The following is a 20,988-nucleotide window of genomic DNA, read 5'->3' on the forward strand; positions in this document are numbered from 1 at the left end:
CTGCTCCTGGCTTTTCTCCTATGCAGGTTTGTCCTGCTAGTGTTTTCTTGAGATGGAGGTGCCAGTGGTTCAGTATTACTGTCATGCTTCAATAAGGTTTTATTTATTTATCTATCTATCTATCTATCTATCTATCTATCTATCTATCTATCTATTTATTTATTATTTTTAGAGCAGGGAAACTGAGGTGAAGCAGCACATTGAGCCTTTTTTCCACTTTTTGTCTCCTTTCCAATCCTGTCTCCAAACAACTAATGTTTCATCCATTCCAACTTTCTGTTAAGTAGACCCCAGACTCAAGTAACACATTTCAAATGTTTCCTCCTGCTATATCCTTTCTACATTCACAATCATTCTGTAAATTTCTTTTTCACATTAGTCCTCTCTCATTTTTTTATAAATAGCTATATGTATTAATTATCAAACTTGATAATTCCACAAATGTATGCTTATATGGAACCATTATATTGCCTTTCTATATATAAAACTTTTATTTAACTTTTTAAATTTATTTTACATATAAACTAGAGTTTTGCCTCCATACCCTCCTCTTATTACCTCCCCACACCTCCAATCTACCCCTTTTCCCATCCACTTCTCCTCTGTCTTCATTCAGAAAGGGACAAGACACCCATGGTCTTGAACAAATCATAGAACATGAGGTTGAATCAGGTCTGAGCTCCTTCCATGGATTAAGACTGGTTGAGGTAATTCAACATGAGGAACTGGTTCCCAAAGCCATCTAAGCACCAGAGAAAGGCCCTGATCTCATTGCCAGGAGCCTTACAAATAGACCAAACTACACAGCTATCATAAACATGCAGAGGGCCTAGGTCCTTCCCATAAAGGCTCCCTAATTATTGGTCCAGAGTTTATAAGCTCCTACCAGCTCAGGTCAGCAGTCTCTGTAGGTTTCTCCAACATGAACTTGACCCCCTGGTTCATACAATCCCTCCTCCCTTTCTTAAGGAGGATTCTTGGAACTTGTCCTAGTGCTTGCCTGTGGATTTCTGCATCTCTTCCATCAGTTACTGCATAAAGGCTCTCTGATGACAATTAGGGTAGTCACCAATCTGATCACAGTAGATGACCAGTTCAGGCACCCTCTCTACTATTGCTAAGGGTCTTAGCTGAGGTCATCCTTATGTATTCCTGGGAAAATTCATGCCCATGTGGATCAAACACCTCAACATAAAACCAGTTACAACCAACCTGATAGAACAAAGTGTGGAAAGTAGCCTTGAATGCATTGGCACAGTAGGCTACTACCTGAATACAACACCAGTCACACAGACACTGAGATTGACAGTTAATAAATGGGACTCCCTGAAACTCAAAAGCTTCTGTAAGGTAAAGGACACTGTCAGTGAGACAAAACAGCAGCCTACAGAATGAGAAAAGATCTTCACCAACCCCACATCTGAAAGAGGGCTGATCTCCAAAATATGTAAAGAACTCAATAAACTAGACTTGAAAATACCTTTTCACACTCAGAATGTGTATTTTGGTTTCTTTACTGCATCCATTTTCATTCATGGTACACTATAAAAGATGAGTAAAATTTCCAGTCTCTCTATGGACTATACCAAGGCTAAAAGTTTTATTTTGATACTAAAAGAGCCCCAATACAAAAACATTTTTAAGGCAAAAACCCAACAGGGATGGAACATATATTCCTACTCTTTGGAAAGTTACTCACTTACTGTAACCTGTTAAGGATGATTAAGAAATGCCAGTTAATGGTCAGTCACCTTTAATACAATTGGAATTTAAAGTCCTAGTATTATGAAAGCTCCTAACTTAATGTAAATTTTAGAGATAATTAAGAAATACAAGTTAATGGGTAGTCACTTTTTAAATGATAAAACTCTTTAATATGCTCAGAACTATACTTATAGTCATACTAAGCACTAATGTAATTAATTGTAAGAATAAGACTTATTTAGCTCCTTGTATATATTTTCAAAGTTAATCCTAAAACAAATGACTAGAAGCAAGCAAACTTTGTCTATTCAGACATACTTAATAGACAGGTGGTTCTCAAATGCTTCAGAGATATGCAGAATATGGCATTTAAAATGTTTAAGCTCTTGAGGCCAGCCTGGTCTACAGAGTGAGTTCCAGGACAGGTACCAAAACTACACAGAGAAACCCTGTCGTGAAAAACTAAAAAAACAAACAAACAAACAAAACCCCAAACTTTAAGCTCCCTGCTGCAGTTAGAATTGCCCCAACACAGAAGGAACCATTAAGGCATCCAAAGAATATAGATAGCACAGGGCAACTCTGTCTGGGTTGTGGTAACACTAACTGGCAATGGACGAATCTTTCCCACATGCCTATTCTGAAATAACCACTCAGAGGCTTATATTAATGATAAACACTTAGCTGATGGCTTAGACATATTATTAGTTAGTTCTTCCATTTAAATTAACCCATTTCTATCCATTGGTGTATATTTGCAGGTTCTGCTCTGACCCCACCCTTCCTCATCTATTACTTAATTTGAATGTAATGCCTAACCTTATTCTGCCTGGCATTTGGACAAAATAGCTTTATTTATCAACCAACAAGAGCAACACATATTCACAGCATACGGAAAGACCATCCCACAACAACTAACCACTGGGAAAATTGCCTATGCCTTACCTGTTGTCAGGGCTCTCCTCAAACTCAATATTTTTGGATTCATTGCCATACTTTGCCTAGTTAAAATAATGTCACTCCCCCAAGTTGCTCCTCCACAGAACAAAATCTCAGACTTGGGTATGGCAGCCAAAGTCCTATGTATTGTGGGAATTCATTCCATTTAGCCAATGGCTTTGGGGAACAAGCTTTAGGTTGTGGCATTGTCTGCATATGTGACCCCTTAATATCTGAGGGAGAGTTGTCATTCATATTCTTGGGTTGTCAAGACTGGGTCAGGTGGTGGAGAATGGCTTGCAGTTGGTCCACATTGGTCTTGAGGAGATTGGCAGCTGGATCAGCGACGCATCATCAGTGCATCTACCTTGCTTTGTATTAGTGAGTCTGTATTCCCATTGCACCCATTAATAAATTGAGATATATACCTTTGTGGGATCTTGCTACACCTATGCTGTCTTGTTTGACAGCTGAAGACCTGAAACTACTGTCCCCACTGAAACTGCAGTGCTTTGGGATATCTTTCTGCATGTTGTGAATATGTGTTGCTCTGATTAGCTGATAAATAAAGCTGTTTGGCTTATGGCAAGGCAGCTTAGAGGAAGGCAGGAAATTCAGGAAAGAGACAGGAAGATGAAAGGCAGAGGTGGAGGAGCCATCCTGCTGTCCAGGGAGCAGCATGTAATGGCACACATGTAAAACCACTGAACAGTGGTGACATATAGATTAATAGAAATGGGCTGAGTTCAGTTATAAGAGCTAGCAAGCAAGAAAATTGAGTCATAGGTCATGGCCGTACAGTTCGTAATTAATATAAGCCTCTGAGTAATTATTTTTTTAAGTGGTTGTGGGACCGCAGGCTAGGCAGGACAGGAGAAATCTTCCGACTACACTGCAGTCTATGGTAACCTGTATAGGAAATGGGTCACTCTCATTTTATTTGATACATAGACCATTGAGAATATATTTACAGTTATAATGTACCCTTCTCAAATCTCTGAGGATTTTGACTAGGTAGCTTTATCAGCAGCAAGCACTCAGCTGCTTTCCCAAGACTTCAGCTGCCTTCTCAGTTCTCTTCATATGTAAAAATGTGCCTACAGGCCACACTTTCCTGGAGTTACTAATGAGACTATTCACCATTTACCCTGTTATCAGAATACAAAGGAGATAAACTCACAAAACATACTTCAGTATAACTTTTTACTATTTTTTAAAGGATAATTGTGTTACAATGACCTCTGTCTCATTGTGAATATTTGGATAGAAAAAGGTATAACATTTAAAGCTTAAGCTTTGAGGATCTTTGAAATGTTTTAAGGTCCAAGAAAAGGGGTTTTGAGTTGTGTAAATCCAAGTTTATGTAAGGTGTGAGGATATCAAAGTTTAAATTGTGATAAGATATTGATTTAGGGTATCCAAAAAGAATAAATAATGCTTCAAATTTCTGTCTCTCACCATGCTACATTTATGTTAAGACTTCAAAGCTCAAAGTCTTATTAATCAATGCAGTTCTGATAAGCTATTAATGTAGCTCTGGGAAAGCTTTGCTTCTATTGTCAGAATCACAAGCTCAAGATTTTAAAGTCCATTTGGTTATTTTTGAAGTACAGACTTAAAAGCTCTTCTTATTCAGCTAAAACACCAGAATAATCTATATACATCCAGTATTCTGGATAGAGAGAAGAGGCCCTGCTTTTTTTCATATTTAAAATCGAGATCAATTGAGCTATTGCCCTTCTGCTCCACAGAATGTTTCTGTCCTCTCTGAGATCACCTTAAATAGTGTTCATGCATTTAATCCAGAATCATATTGGGGTCTCCAAGCTTTTACCATGACACAAGGGCATGAGTCTACTGCTCTTCCCAAAATATGGATATGAGTACATATTACAAACAGTAGTAATGCTAACATATCTAAAACTTGTACCTCTTCATATAAACTTAAAAGTCTTGTAAGCTTCAGGTCATCTACTTCCATCCACCTGTCACATGTGAAATGGACTCCAGATATATACTCTTGTCAATCAACAGCCTGCTTCCCCACCTGACTATTTCTGAGGGTGGAATCTTCCCCTTTCTCTGGTCTTGGGACTCCCCTCCCAGAGTGCCAAGGATTATGGACCAAAAGGTTTCAAATGGACTCTCAAGAAACAAATTTTCCCCTAACATCCTCAGCTTTATCTTCTGTTGCCAATATGTGTCTCTTCCAACAGATTTCTAAGCAATCAAATGCTGCAGACTGCTCTAACTGCTGCCTGATTTTCTATCAACAAAAGGCTTTAATGTTAAGTTTCAAGCTTGGGACAAATAGCTGAGGTGAGTATATCATAGCAAATCTGGATTTGGTCACCAGTTTTTCCCAGAATCCTCCAGTCTCTACCTGTTACAGGGTATGGCTGGCGTACTGAATCCCCTACCCTGAATTCTTCTGCCCAGGGGCTGGGCTATCCTTCCCCCAGAGTCTCTTCCATATGTAGTTTAGACATTTTGGACACCTGTCTCTTTTGTATGTTTGGCCTCCTGACTGCTCCACCTGGTTCCCATCTCTTCCCTTCCCTTCCCACTCTCTCCACATGACCCAGCTCAGTCTGGTCTTATCCACTCTATACTCCCTCAGATATCCCTGCTTCTGACTATGCTCTTCCACACAACTACAATAAACTTTCTCCTCTACCATACTTAGGAGCAGTCATATCCTTTTCTTTTTATTCTTTTTCTCATTCAAGCACACCTAAAGATACAGTTTAAAATTACGAAATTTGCTCCATTAGTTCATATATCATGAAATTAAGCATTCATTTAAGCATTAACTAAAGGATCAGGAGAATAGATCTGAGTTTCAGTCAGATCCTGTGATAGGACAAGTCCCAAAGGTCCATGGCTGGCCTCGAAGTCTAAAGGTCTAGAAATGATTCGGTCTTTGTGGCAAAGATGTGTCTGTAGCATGAATCTTAAAGAGTCTTATTAATAAAATCAGACCTGAGGCAGGTATTGGGGTTAACACTGGAAGATCAGAGAGACAGAACAAGCCACAGCTAACATCATCTAGCTAACTTCTCAGCTAATCCTGTTTCCTCAGACTGGAAGCCTCTGTCCTCATATCCGAATGGTTCTCAGCTGAACTGTGCTGCTTGAAAGCCTGAAAGCTTAATCAGCCAAATGCTTCTGGTTTCTGGTCTTCACGCCTTATATATCTTTCCTTTCTACCATCACTCCCTTGAATTAAAGGCTCGCTTTCTGGGATTAAAGGCGAGAGTCACCATACTTGGCTGTATCCTTGAACAGATGGATTTCTTCCTCTGGAATGCTAGGACTAAAGACGTGTGCTACCACTGCCTATTCTCTATGTTTAATATTGTCGCTGTTCTGTATCTGATCCCAGATAAGTTTATTAGGGTACACAATATTTTGGGGAACACAATACCACCACATTTGTCCAGCAGAAAATTCTCTCTCTCCCCTTTATAAAAACCATTTGACAGGGACTTTATTGCCAGAGTCCAGCTTTTTCAAGGTTCATGTCCAAAAGTGGAGGTGTGGAGTTGGTGAGGGAAGCAGACTGACAGAATCTGAGGCTAAATCTCAACAGCTGCTGTTTATTTCATTAGTAACTGTGCAGATTTACTAGAAGTCATGCAGAGTGGAGCAGACCTTTCATCTAGCACTCTACAGCAGAGGCAAACTTTTCTTTATGATTTTTAGGCTAGTCTGGTCAGCACATCAAGTTCCTGTCCAGTCAGGGCTGCAGAGTGAGACCCTGATAAAGAAAATGAAATAATAGAAATATGATGTAAAAATAAGTATTCTTAATTTGCTTTACTTATTTTCACTAATGATGCAGAAGTGAGACAAATTTGTAGACTGTAACACGAATCTTAAAAGGTCTTATTAATAAAAACAAAGCCAGAGCTAAGTATTGGGGTGAACGCTGAATGATCAGAGAAACAGAACAAGCCACATCCAACCTCACCTTGCCAATTCCTCAGCTGATCTTGTTTCCTCAGACTGAAAGCTTCTGAGTCCTCATGCAAATGGATCTCAGCTGAACTGCTGCTGAAAGCTAAAAGCTTAAAAAAACACGAGTTCCTGGTCTTCATGCCTTATATACCCTTCTGCTACCTGCCATCACTTCCTGGGATTAAAGGCATGTGTCACCATGCCTGGCTCTTTCCAGTATGGCTTTGAACTCACAGAGATCTGGATGGACCTCTGCCTCTGGAATGCTAGGATTAAAGGGGTGTGTGCTCTCATTTTCTGGCCTCTATGTCTATCTAGTGGCTGTTCTGTTTTCTGACCCCAGATAAGTTTATTAGGGTGCACAATATATTGGGGGACACAATATCACCACAGTAGACTCCTATGTCAAATGGGCAATAACATATATATTTAATATTTAAATAATTAAATATATAAATTTACATATTTATGATAAATAAATATATAAATTACATATAATTTAGTCATTAGAGTATTGAGGCTCTCTAGTAAATATAGATATAAGTAAAAAGCTCACTCTGATCCAGTAGGGTTACTTCTCTAAATCCTGTATTTATATTGATGGGCCTTTTCTACAGATTAACAGTTTAAGAGAATGCATATTAGTGTATAGGTGGTTTTTTTATATCATATATATATACATAATATATACAAAAATGAAAATCATAGCACGTTTTCTACAGCACGCCTGAGGTATTGCTAGTCCAGAAAGTGGTAGGTTTCCTTTTTCCTTTCTCAGTTCATAGCAAAACCTAAATCCCCAGAAAAGAGTCCTCCTGAATGCAGGAATAGTTCAGGGAAGACTTTGCAATCCAGCCCCAAGTTGTGCATCAATGTGAATCTCTGCAGATCTGGGGCAGTTTCTGTGACTGGGGTGAAAGCCAGGACTGCCAATCATTGGGCTCCCTCACTTCACAGCACTGTCCCTAAGGGGGCTGTTTAGATCACTCAGGCCTCAGTAGCCAGTCAGGACCTCCAGGTGGACTGCCAATCAAAATGCGGAGGGCACTTCCGGTCTGCCCTGCTGCATGATCTGTGGCTCAGAGGTTAAAGGTGGATCTCCTGTTCTGTGTGCTGGGCTGTGACTGGCTGCTGGGAGCCCCGAGGCGACCGGGTGAGCAGGGAATCCGCCATGGTGAGTGAGGGGCCGCGTCCCACGTGGGGAGGAGCCATGGGGAACAGTGTGGGGTCCAGCGGGACTGTGGAAATGGCGTCAGGAAGCGATGTCTGGAGTGATTCCCTTTGGTCCCCTGAGGTCCCTGCAACTCCCAGGCAGAAGCAGGACCTCTGAGTGATTTATCGCCGGGGTTTGCACCTTCACAGAGCATGGGGGAGTGTGAGCCTTTGTGCGGAAATATCCTAGTCACCATGCAAGGCATGGTGATCATGGTTATCATTTTTTCATTTCTTTCAGTAAAAACTGTGGGCAGGGAAGGCAGATTTGCTAACTTGCAGAGCCCTGGTCACTCTAGTGTCTTCTGAAAGTTCTGCACTTGGCACTGAATATTCAGGTGTGGGATCCGTCTGCAGTTAATTCTGTGCAGCCATAAAGTCTGTGTCATTAACACATTTGCATGTAGATGCCATAGTGGTTCATTTACCTGTGTCATTAAGGTGAGACTTACTATGATTTCTGGCCTCATGTGGTAAAATTGAATTTATATTTATTGTGTTTTTATTTCTAAGTATGCTTTCATGTTCTGTTGATCTCTTTATTCTTTCCCAGACAGTACTGTCTGCCCCCGTCCCCACATAGGTTTTCTCTATGTAGCCCTGGCTGTCTTGGAACTCACTCTGTAGACCAGGGTGGCCTCAAAAACCAAGTGCTTCCTTTAAAGGTGTGTGCCACCACCACCACCCAGTTCATTGCAGTCTTTATTGCAATTTCATTCAAAGTTAGAAGTCAGATGGTGTTACAGTGTTTATGGACTATTGATTCAGTCCTGTGATGATCAATTATTCATTCATGATGACATTTTCTCATGTTATTTTTGTTTCTCATGCAATTTAGTTTGTAGCATAAATTGTTAGACTGAGTGCAGGAATAATTGAACTTTTAATTTAATTTAATTTAATTGAACTTTTGCTGTATCTGTAGCTCCAATTCTGCATTGTCATAATATAATAATGACGTAATGGACACATGGTTGCTTTCTACTCAAGGTTAGACCTGCTCCCTGCTAAGGAAGCCCATCCTCCATTAGGCACAGTTCCCAGTGGGGTCCCCAAGTCTCCATGATTAAAAGTGCGTGGTTATGCCCTTTCCTTAAAAAGACTCTTTTAATTAGGTTCGCATGTATGTAGGAGGAGATGGTCCTTGTGTCTAGGCAGATAGGCCCCATGCAGCTAGGGAACAGAGGAAAGAATTCCATGACCCCAACCAGAGACAGTTGAGTCCATCCACATGTTTCCCCAACTGACTGTAACCGTTGAAGCCAGTTGTTGTCATCCAGGTCGTTCTCCTTCTCCTCAGTCCCCAGACACAAGATGTTGCTTGGCCCCATTTTCTCCCAATTGAGTCTGGTCTGGGCTGTGATCAAACAGATTTGTGACTCTCCATGTTTGCTGGACTGAAGACTTTTGGGTTTAATTTGTTAAAATGTTTAAATCAGTGGTAGTGTTGCTTGCTATTAATCCCAGCACTTGAGATGCAGAGGCAGGCAGATCTGTGAGTGTGAGGCCTGCCTGGTCTACAGAGTGAGTTCCTAGGACAGCCAGGTCTGTTCCACAGAGAAAGCCTGTCTGGAAAAACAAAAACAAACAAAAAGAGTTGCCTTGGTCATAGTGCTTCACAGCAAGGGAAGAGTCAGTAAGACAGGTTATGTAGTATTTTGTTATATTATCTCTGTATTCTCCACATGCCCTGGAAATCAAGTAAGGATAAATGAAAGAGTAATGTGCTGTGGAATATTATCTTAACTGGACAAAGATTTGTTTACCTTTGTTTATGATGCGGATATTATCTTATGTGAAGGTGTTATATTTGTATCTGCTGCATTAGTTTAATGATGTAAGGATGTGTTACATTTGTTTATCCAGCATTTGTTTAATTATGAAGAGATGTGTTGCTGTTTCACTTTGCCTGCCTAAGGCACCTGAGTGGTAAATAAAAAGTTGAATGACCAATAGCTAGGCGTAAGAGGTATGCCCAGGGCTGGTGGGCAGATAGAATAAACAGGAGCAGACATCTATGCTCCAGAAGAAAGAGAGGGAGGAAGGAAGGAGAGAATGAGGAAGAAAGAGAGGGACACACGCAGGGCCAGGAGTCTGGCAGCGCCCAGCCAGACATGGAGAGAGCAGGAAAGATTTACAGAAAGAATGAAAGGTACAAAGCCCCGGGGCATAAGGTAGATAAAGACACAGGTTAATTTAAGTTGAAAGAGCTACTCAGAGATGAACCTACGGTAGGCCAAACATCCATAACTAATAATAAGTCTCTATGCCATGGTGTGGGAGCTTGCTGTTGTCCCCCAAAATGCCTGGTCCATTCGGTGTTTCAATGTGGGGCATGGAATTTCCACATACATCCTGAGAAAGCTGAAAAAAAAGTAAAAAGAAAAGAAAAGAAAACAAAACAAAAAGAACAAAGAAAACCAGATACAACTCCTTTAAGAGGTTCTGCCGTACAAAGAGCATTTAAAGAGCCCTTTTCACCTGTGTACATTCAAACAGTATTGGGACTATCACATAATGTGGGGATCTTTGAAATCAGAGTAAATGCATTTTGCAACGTGGTTTCACTTGAGCCTGTCATGACCTGTGTCAAAATGTTGAGGGTTGAATGAAAAATGTTCCAGGTAGTGTGCTGAGTTTGAGCATTTGTCTTTGGTCTGAGCCTTCATTGGTGACTTACAATCACAATTGTGACTTAGAGTCACTATTGGTGACTTCTCCTTAGGAGGAGGAGCCTTTATAGAGGAATATAGTCTCACCACATTTCTTTGTTTTGTTGAAAGTAAGCAGCCCCCTTCCTTCTCATGTATGCATGCCATCACCAACATTCGAGACTCCATTCTTAAATAATGTAAGGAAAAGTAGAAGCAATTGCTTTTCCTTATTAAAATCCATATTTCTTGCCTGATATTTTTATGTTTATATTTTTGGCAGATTGAATCAGGTTTTTGTACATGTCAGGCATTTGCTCTTGTGCTGAACTTTACCTGTCATGACTTTTGAACTTTGGCATTGGTGTCATTTTTCAGAGCCAGAATGCATTCATTCATGAAATTAATAGTGATCTCCTGAATCACTGAATTGTCGATGTGTAATACTGTCCCTACCTTTGTGTATGGTTTTACACTTTTATATTACTTTCAAATGTGTGGTCTTATCTGTTGACCCATCTGTATATACTCACTCTGTTTTGGTGTTTGTTTTACTGTTTTAGGATCAGCATTTACTTTACTAATGTTCTTGAGAACTCATTGATCTGTCAGACAGCAACTGAATAAAAATGCTTTGCTTCCTGGGAATGATCAGCCTTACAGTTCAATAGACAAATATAGAACTGGCGTGAATGTTTTACTCTAGGGAGAAATTTGGAGTGAGGCCTGAGTGCTTTCTGTTTTGTTTTTTGTTAGAGACAGGGTCTCACTATGTACCTTTGACTGTCCTTGCAATTTGTACATAGACCAGGCAGGCTCAGAAATCACAAATTTTACCTGTCTCTGACTCCCGAGGGTTGGTATTAGAGTTGTACACCACCCACCCTTATTGTCTGTCCTTTCTTGAAGTTAGTAATTTTGATAAAGTTCTGCTGATGTATACTAAATAGTGTTACTCTGTTTGCATGTCTCTCTGTATATATTCCTAGGCATTTCTCCTGCTGTGCCGTATTCTATTCTGTGGGCACTGGAATGGAAGGTGTCATTCTCTCTTGATGTTTCCTTTTAAAATCAGTTGGTGACTGCATTTGATATTTACTGACCCATTTCATAGAATGTATCAAGCACACAGAATTATGTAAATATATTCACAATGAAGTGTATATTTACAATGCAGTCAGTCTCACCATTTCTATTATGTACATATATGGGATACCTTAGGATGCAGTGACCTATAAGGATGTGCATGTGAACTTCACTCCTGAAGAGTGGGCTTTGCTGGATCCTTCCCAGAAGAGTCTCTACAAAGATGTGATGCTGGAAACCTACTGGAACCTCACTATTGTAGGTAAGAATATGAGCTTTCTGTCAGCTTTTAACTTAATGGAAGAAGCCTTTCTTGGAGATTGGTGCCCTCTTATAATTTTGAATGTTAAAAAAGAAAAGTTCTGGTGAATATATCAGGCATTGTTCTAAGGTTCATGTAAGACAGTACTTTCATTTGTTCGTAATTTCCAGTAATATATCACATTGTCTGGTGCTGTATTTTAGGGTACAAATGGGAAGACCACAATATTGAAGAACATTATCAAAATTCTTCAAGACATGGCAGGTAATTTTCATGTGCAAGCTGATATATATGTATGTCTGTGATAAGTACTGGATTCCTGGTTGCTGGGTTCCTCCATCACTGATGCAATAAGTCAAATCAAACCAAATTAATAAATCCAGATTTAATAAACAGAGCATAGCAAAGCAGAGCACTCCAGGGGCTCTCAGGATGTCAGGAGACAAAACAGGAGAGCACCCATGGCAGCTCTATGGGCCAGGTCTTAAATAGCCAGTAGGCATGGGCATGGTCCCAGACATCTCTGGGGGAGGAGCCACCAATGGTGGGCTTTCTGGAATGAGGCCACATCAGCTGGAAATTGTAAACATCCCAACTTTATTTTGGGTATATATGGGAGCAGGTTCAAGTCTATCTACTTCCTGCTAGGATGGGACCATGTCAGAGGGGGGAGTTTTGAGTCAGGTGGACCCATGCTCAGCAGGGTTATGGGCGGAGAAGCATTTGTATAGCTGCCGTCCAGGAGACCTCATGCATCTGTTCTTGAGGTGGAGAAGGTGGGTTGCTAGGAGAAAAAAGAATAACTTTTTATCACTGTCCTTATGAATAGGGATAGCCATTGGTAGTAGGAAGACTGCCAGAAAGAATGCAACTGAGAAGTGTCCTGGTTGTACAAAAGAGTCAAGGGTGAATGAGTGAGGCATGAGGGCAGATATGCCCTTAATTGGGACATCTTGGAAAACAAAGTTTCAGTTGCTGGGTAGGTGCCCACTTGTTCCTGGAGAGGTGGTACCAGCAATGAAGTCCCAGGAGCTTGGGGAGATGGCATGCCAAATCTAGGGATGATGTGTTCCAGGAGTACTGGAGCCATGTATCTTCTGTTTTTCTGGAAGTTGGGAGAGCATCCATCCTGTCAATGTGTCAGTAAGAGTTAAGAGATATGGAGCCTTTTTATGAGCAGGCATGTGGGTGAAATCCACCTGTTAGTGTTTGTCCAGTTGGCGTTCTTTTTGGTGGTTGGCATCCTCAGAGCTGTTGCAGGCGCTGGTATATCTGCAGGGCCCCCTGTGGGTTTGGCCTTGGCCCTGGCAGGAGGAGTGAACCTACAGAATATGCTCAAAAATGGGTGGGGTCAAAAATAGGCTCTAGACACTGATACTATTTTCCATCAGGCCACACTTCTACAAAGTAGCCAAGCCCTTTTCCCAGGAACCTTCAGGTGTCCATAAAACTACTGGAACAGATTTACATCTTGGTGTCATACTAAAAAGCTATGGCTTTGGGTTAAAAGGCATGGATATTTTTAAGTCTAAATTCACTGAACAAAGGAGGTTGTGTGAATGGAGGTGGGATTTGAACATGCCTGCAGGGTTCTATATCCTCTCTAGTGCTAACCTAGCTCGAAAAGCTGCACCAGTAAAATCCACAGAAATTTAAAGACCCCTGAAAATGGTTTATCAGTTTGTCAAAACTGCATATATCAAAGCTAAAACTGTGAACCTCTGAAGTTATATCTGAAACCAGTTCATCCTGTACCATGCAGTATGTGAATGAGGTACACCTGTCTGTTTTTTTAATAGGAAACGTACTAATGAGCTTCTAAGGTGCTTGTAGGTTTGGGGTTTGGGGTGCTGTTAAACTCACAAATCTATTAGTACCCTGGTCATCAAACACCATCAGAACTGAGAAGGATAAGTAAATGAGCAGGAGTAAGCCAGCTTTCCAGTTACCCAGGCAGTCCCAAGTCTCTCCATACTCATTGGGCGACAAGTCCCAGAGGTAGCACTTCTTCAGATGCCAAGCTCAGAGGATCTGACAAATTCTTTGTGGAGTAGAAATTTGGGGAGATTGGCCTACCTGTCTTGGTAGAATGGGACAATTGTTACCCCATTGCTCCACTTCTTCATAGTCTGGACATGATCTCAGCAGCAGTTAAAGGTGTAAAGCAGCTTTTCACTGTGTGGCTGGCTTTGTTACATTTGAGGCAAGCCTCCAGGTGGAAGTTCTTCTGTGGCCATCCATCTTCTTGGAGAAGATGCAAGATGCTTCCAGGAGTTGGCATGTCTCTCATAAAAAGCGGTTATATTAAATGCCATATTCTCAGTTCTATGACAGTGTTTAAAAATGGGGGAACAAAATCTGTTAGGTATATTTATACTAGACAAATGTTGTTTAGGTTTAACTTTGAGGGCATATGTAAGTTAAGTCTAAATGTACAGTTTATCCAATTAGTTACAGCTTACCAATGTTAGTAAAAGCCAGAAGATTCAGTCTGTAGTTTTCAGTGGTGATCCTAAGATATATCAGGCTATACCAAGTATTAACATTGCTAACAATTTATATTTCAATATCAGTGGTCAAAACCAGCATTGTTTTAAATCCTGTTTAATAAACATTGTTTTTAGAACGGGACAGAAATTATCAAACAGAAATATATCCTAACCCAAATTATATTGGAGACCTAATGTCTCCTTGGTGGGGCCATTCCAAGTGGTTACCCTTATTAAAGATGGTGGTGAAGTATTTCTTTAACCTCAATCAAAATGGTGACTGGTGATGTTCTCTAGAACAGTTTCCATCTGGAGTCACAAGCCTTACAGATTTTAAAACATACCCATTTAGCAAGACACATTCAGGACACGTAAACTCAGGCATTCAAAACTAGTCAGAAACACACATGTGTGGCCACACCATTCACACATTTCCACCACACATAAAAAGTAAACAGAATCATTAACAGAAACATTTTTTTTAAATGAGGCTCCTCACAGGTCTGGCAGCCTGATACCCAGATCCCAGAGAAGGTGCTGCAGAGGGAAACTGAAAAACAGAGTAGCAGCACATGCTGCCCAGTTGAGTAAGTCAGAGCAGCAAGATGAGAATATCAGAAAAAGAGATTTTTAGGAGGGAGGAAGGTGTAGCAGAGTGTATTGAAGGAGAACAGGTTTAAGGGTGGAGTGGGCAGGTAGAATTTTAGGGGTGGGGAATATGGGAACAGGGCCCCCTGGGCTGCAGCGAGGTGGTGGCTGTGATGGTGGTGGCAGCGGTGGTGGTGGAGGTGATAGTGGAGTTAGTAGATAAGTGCTGGAGGTATTCCTGAAGGTGAAGGCAGTGGTAGTGGTGGTGGTGGTGTTGGAGATGATGGAGGTGGTGACGGATGTGGTGGAGGTAGTGATGGAGGTGGAGGTGGTGTTGGAGGTGGTGGAGGTTAGTGGTGGTAATAGTGGTGGTGTGGTGGTGGTGGCAGCATCTCTGGTGGGAGGGAAGAAGGAGGGAGTCAGCAAACAGACAAACAGGCTGGAGACATTTATGCAGTAGTTCAGGGTGTGAGAGCCGACAGGAAAAAAAGAGAATGGATGTATTGCAGGGAGAATCCCGGTGTGATCAGATCATATTCCAGGAAGGAGAGAGGCAGACAGACAGACAAACAGAACTAGGGAGGGAGAGGAATGGGGGCATTAGAATCACAGTGTGGCCAAACTGTAGACTGGGAAAAAGATGCAGAGTAACAGGGAAGAGAGAGGAATGGGGGCAGTATTCTTGCTTCCCCAATTTGGAGGAGATAACCCCAGAGTTTCTGGGGACAGAACTTGGACTTAGCAAGTACTTATTCACAAGCTGTTTGCTGGTGATGTGGTTGTGAGGGCAATGTACACAAATCACATCTAGGAGCTGTGTGTGGGGTGGACTCTGGTGAAGTCTCTCTCACACAGGGGAGTTCCAAGGGCAATGACTGTCACTACCCTGAAACAAGCTGGAGTCACCTCCCACTGCAATGACTCAGTAGGCAGTCTGGAGGTTGGAAGAAGTCCCGGACTTCTTAAGACATTTTTGTTTGGGAATGGGAGGCTTACTGAGCTGTTCATTCCGTGTGGTAAAAGTGGAATGGGAAAAGAGAGTGAATGGCCTTCCACAGCCACACCACATGGTTGTGGAAGAACTACTCACCCTGGCCATTGCACCAAAGATAAGGATATGATCCCCAGTTGCTGCGTTCCTCTGTCAGTGATGCAGTAAGCCAAAGCAAACTGAATTACTAAATCCAGATTTAATAAACAGAGCAGCACAAAGCAGAGCACTCCCAGGTGGCTCTCAGGAACGCAGGAGACAGATCATGAGAGCACCCATGGCAGATGTATGGGCTGGGTCTTAAATAGCTGGTAGTCATGGTCCCAGACATCTCTGGGGGAGGAGCCACGGATGGCAGGCTTTCTGCAGTGGGGCTGCCTGAGCAGGAGATTTCAAACAGTTTGAAAAAATGTTAATGCGTCCTGAACTTTTAATGTAAAGCAACTGTGTAAATAGGCACAGCTTTGTGATGATTATTAAATTGTCACAACACCATGTACTCCAATGTCAGGTACCTGATCACTGTTTGTAAAGCAATCCTTTAAGGACAAGACAAGGAAATAATGCCATAGTAGATGTCACAGTTTCAATCATAGCCATGTGAGAGGCATGTTGTAGAACTGTGTATCCAATTACCATCATGCCTTACAATTATGATATCATTGATGAGGGCATTAGTTTATGGCCAAGGCCTTTTATAAGCAAAGCTTTGGTATTAAAGCTAGTGTTGCTCATATACTTGTAGTGAGTGATTTAGCATAGTTTAGTGAGAGGAGCACTTTATGAGAGACCAGGAGGCTGTCTTGGTGTATAAACATGAACCTCTATTCCACATCTGTATGACACACAAAACATTCAACTATGGGAATGCAATGTGAAAACCCTTTATTTGTTATCTTCCTTTAGCAGGTGTGTCATTTGTTACTCTGGATACAATCCATGTGAGCATAAGGGACATGGAAGGAAGCATTGTACTTCTGTCTCTCTCAGAACAACTGGAAGATATGTGGTAGTCCCCACTATGAGAAGACGTGATGACTGTGATACAAGTTTACAATTAATTGGTTTTCCAACTTCAGTGGGAATTTATCAAAAAACTTTCATTGGAGTACAACCTTATGAGTGCCAGGAATATGGAAATTCATCTCTCTCTACTGGTTCATTGTGCACATGTAGTGTGCCTCACAGTATAAGAAAATGTTATGAGTGCAATCAGTGTGGTCAGACCCTGTGTTCTTCAAGTTCTCTTCAAAGATGTGAAAAAGCTCATGTGAGAAGTGAAAATAATAAATATGAGACATCTACTAAAGGCTTTAGGCTTGACAGGCATCGTCAAACACACCAAAGAACCAATAACGAAGAGGCTCTCTATGAATGTAATCAACATGATGAAGCCTTTAGATCTGATTGCTCTTTAGAAGTATACCAAAGAAGTCATTTGGAAGGAAAACTCTATGAGTATAATCAAAGTTATAAAGCCTTTGTATGTCACAGTCTTCATCATCATGTACAGAGAATTCAAACTCGAGAGAAATACTATGAATGTGATCATTGTAGTAAAGCCTTTGTACAGATGAGTGATCATCACAGACATGAAAGAATTCATACTGGAGAGAAACCATATGAATATATTCAATGTAATAAAGCCTTTGCAGAGACGAGAAATCTTAAGAGTCATAAAAGATTTCATACAAGAGAGAAACCCTATTTATATAATCAATATGGTAAAGCCTTTACAAGAAAGAATAGTCTTCGCAGTCATGAAAGAATTCATGCTGGAGAGAAACACTATGAGTGTAATGAATGTGGTAAAGCATTTGCACAAAAGAGGAATCTTCAAAGTCATGAAAGAATTCATACTGGAGAAAAACCATATGTATGTGATCAATGTGGTAAAGCCTTTACACGGAAGAGTCATCTTGAAAGTCATGAAAAAATTCATACTGGAGAGAAACCCCATGAATATAATCATTGTGGTAAAGCCTTTGCAATGAAGAGTTATCTTCTCAGCCATGAAAGAATTCATACTGGAGAGAAACCTTATGAATGTAATCAATGTGGTAAAGCCTTTGCACAGAAGAGTAGTGTTCAAAGTCATGAAAGACTTCATACTGGAGAGAAACCCTATGAATGTCATCATTGTGGTAAAGCCTTTGCAAGAAAGAGTTATCTTCTAACCCATGAAAGAATTCATAGTGGAGAGAAACCCTATGAATGTAATCAGTGTGGTAAAGCCTTTGCATTGAAGAGTCGTCTTCACAAGCATGAAAGGATTCATACTGGAGAGAAACCCTATGAATGTAATCAATGTGGTAAAGTCTTTGTACAGAAGAGTAACCTTCTAGGTCATGAAAGAATTCATACTGGAGAGAAACCATATAAATGTAATCAATGTGGTAAAACCTTTGCACAGAAGATTTATCTTCAAAGTCATGAAAGAATTCATACTGGAGAGAAACCCTATGAATGTAATCAATGTGGTAAAGCCTTTGCACAGAAGAGTCATCTTCTCACCCATGAAAGACTTCATAGTGGAGAGAAACCTTATAAATGTGACCAATGTAGTAAAGCCTTTGCATTGAAGAATATTCTTCACAATCATGAAAGAATTCATACTGGAGAGAAACCCTATGAATGTAATCAATGTGGTAAAGCCTTTGTACATAAGAGTAGCTTTCTACGTCATGAAAGAATTCATACTGGAGAGAAACCGTATAAATGTGACCAATGTTGTAAAGCCTTTGCTCAGAAGGTTAGTCTTCAAAGTCATGAAAGAATTCATACAGGAGAGAAACCCTATGAATGTAATCAATGTGGTAAAGCATTTGTACAGAAGAGTAGCCTTCTAAGTCATGAAAGAATTCATACTAGCCAGTACCATATGGATATAACCAATGTGGTAATTTCAGATGTGAGCTGCCATGTGGGTGCTGGAAACTGAATTGTGTTTTCTATAAGAGGTACTTGCTGGAGTCCAGTGTCATAGGGCTTCAGGTCCCAAAGAAGAGATCGGGCATCAGTAGAGGAAAGAGACTCACATGATTTGAAAAACAACTACACATTTTATGCTGTATAACTGATTCTTAGTTTAGACTCAAGCAGGATAAAAACAGACTTAATGATTCCAGGATAAAAGCAGCCATCAACCACATTACAGCATTTTTTCTGGGGCAAAAAGTGATAAATTCAGCAAGTATCTTCATGCCTTTCTGGATGTGAACCCATTGTTTCCTTTCATAGTTGCTTTCATCCCTGGAACTAGGTGTATCCAGTTAGTAAATGTTTAAGTTCTCTATTTTTGGTGTAATCAGGGGGACACAATGGGGCTTCTTGTGTGGGAGTAGGCACAGTAGTCACATTGTGTGGTTCCATGGTGGTGGGATTTTTTCCAAGAATTTTGTTTAAAAAGACTGCCTTGCCTATGTATATGTTCCCATCCTCCAGTGTAGCCAGCAAAACAAATTTCCCACAGTAAAAGGCATAAGGAAACTACATAACATTTAGTGAGAATTATTAAAATTGAAATAAAAATGATGCTGGAGAATTAAGATCGGCAATGAGGAAATGCTGGAACTTTGTCAAACAGCAATGGTCACCGTGCAGTCCATGCCAGGTGGTAAACTGCTAAACAATTTCTCATCCCTTTTCATTTCTTTTAAGATTCATTTTATTATTTTTACCTTTGTGAGTCCATATGAACAGTATACTTTAAACTCAGATGTCAGCCTGTGTGACCCAGTTCTTCCTTTCTACCCTGTGGGTTCTGAGGACCACACCAGGTCCATCTGTCTTGGTTACAAGCACTTTTACCTGCTGAGCCATGCCATGATGAACACTGAGCACTGACATTTTTTTGTTAATTGTTGATTTTTTGTTTGTTTGTTTTTTAAAACAGGCTGATGAAGTTCAGGCTGACCTTGAACTTCAGACGTTTCTGCTTCCACCTCCAGTTACTATGATGACAGGTTTTACTACCATGCCCTGTTTATGCAGAGGTCTTGTGTGTGCTGAGCAAGTATTCTATCCAATGATCGCCATCTGTTATGAAAACATTGATGTAGCTGAGTTTTTCATCTACAGGTCTACACTGAGAACCTGCCTCAAAACCAAATCAAAACTGCAAACACAAACTTTTGTTAAAATAAACTGTGTGTGTGTGTTTTGAGATGGAGTCTATCTAGTTTCTTAGACAGCCCTAGAACTCACAGTGTAGCCCTTGAATCCTGCCCCTTGGCCTCGGCTTCCTAAGTACCTGGAGAACAGGGAGTGAGCAAGCCAGAGCACAGAGTGGCCTAACTGTGTGTCCTGGGGCTCAAAGGTAGTAGCCAGAGATGCCTGACAAGATCAGAATGTTTCCACGGTTGGATTATATTCCAGAACCTTGCTTGAAATGGAATGCCAGCATTTCAGCATGGAAGGATGGGAAGAGGCCCAGGATTCAATCCTCTTTGAGGTCGAAGTGTCCTGAGAGTCTCATGTGGGCTAGGGCCACAAATGCAGTGTGAGGCATTGCTTATGAAGAGAGGATATACACTACTGAGTCCATGGTCATGGCTTAGTTGCAGGTTCAGTTACCTCATATAGAGGCTGAGTGAGCATGCCAGGGCCAGAGCTGTTCCCAGGAGTCCCTGGACAAGGACAAGGAAATGATGAAAAGGAGACTTCTTTCTTCCTCACTGGTGGAGCACACTAAGCTGAGATTACACAAAATTGAAAAAGCTCCCAGGTGGTAAAGTATTGCAAAATCCTTCCACTTCTCACATGGGAAGCTGAAACAGAGAAGGAAGACAATTGTGGCTAGAGCAATTCTGGGTATTGTTTCAACTGGTTATTGTAACTATGGTAACAAGTGTGGTATACTTACTTCTTTCTGAATAACAGGCATAGGGAGGTGAAGTCACTCAAAAGCGAAAGACAATAAATGGACAATTAGCAGGATTTGAACCCATGTATCCCATGTGTACTCTTATAAAGTTTTTAAGATTGCAGGTATTTATTAATATAGGGGGGAGGGCATGCATGTGTGGGAATCAGAGGACAACTTTCCTGAATCCATTTTCTCCTTCAGCCATGTTCTCAGGGAAGGATCTCAGATAGAAAAACAGT

At 40.9% G+C, this 20,988-nt stretch overlaps 1 protein-coding gene across 1 annotated transcript; it reads left to right on the forward strand.

Moving 5' to 3' along the window:
* Positions 1-11,425: 11,425 nt before the first annotated feature.
* On the forward strand, positions 11,426-20,039 carry LOC128115830 (zinc finger protein 260-like). Its single transcript, XM_052746925.1, has 3 exons — positions 11,426-11,814; positions 12,018-12,078; positions 16,789-20,039. Exons 1-3 carry the CDS (start codon positions 11,781-11,783, stop codon positions 18,821-18,823), a joined length of 2,130 nt encoding a protein of 709 aa, XP_052602885.1. The 5' UTR covers positions 11,426-11,780; the 3' UTR covers positions 18,824-20,039.
* Positions 20,040-20,988: the final 949 nt, after the last annotated feature.

The sequence above is a fragment of the Peromyscus californicus genome, unplaced genomic scaffold (genome assembly GCF_007827085.1).
Source record: "Peromyscus californicus insignis strain IS unplaced genomic scaffold, ASM782708v3 Scaffold_1__1_contigs__length_55948999, whole genome shotgun sequence".
Taxonomy (NCBI): domain Eukaryota; kingdom Metazoa; phylum Chordata; class Mammalia; order Rodentia; family Cricetidae; genus Peromyscus; species Peromyscus californicus.

Excerpts from the sequence above, each read along its gene's own strand:
- LOC128115830 (XM_052746925.1), top strand. The coding sequence starts at position 11,781 with ATGCTGGAAACCTACTGGAACCTCACTATTGTAG. Across the intron at positions 11,815-12,017 it reads CTGGAACCTCACTATTGTAG|GGTACAAATGGGAAGACCAC; the intron begins GTAAGAATATGA and ends GCTGTATTTTAG. Across the intron at positions 12,079-16,788 it reads AATTCTTCAAGACATGGCAG|CAGGTGTGTCATTTGTTACT; the intron begins GTAATTTTCATG and ends ATCTTCCTTTAG.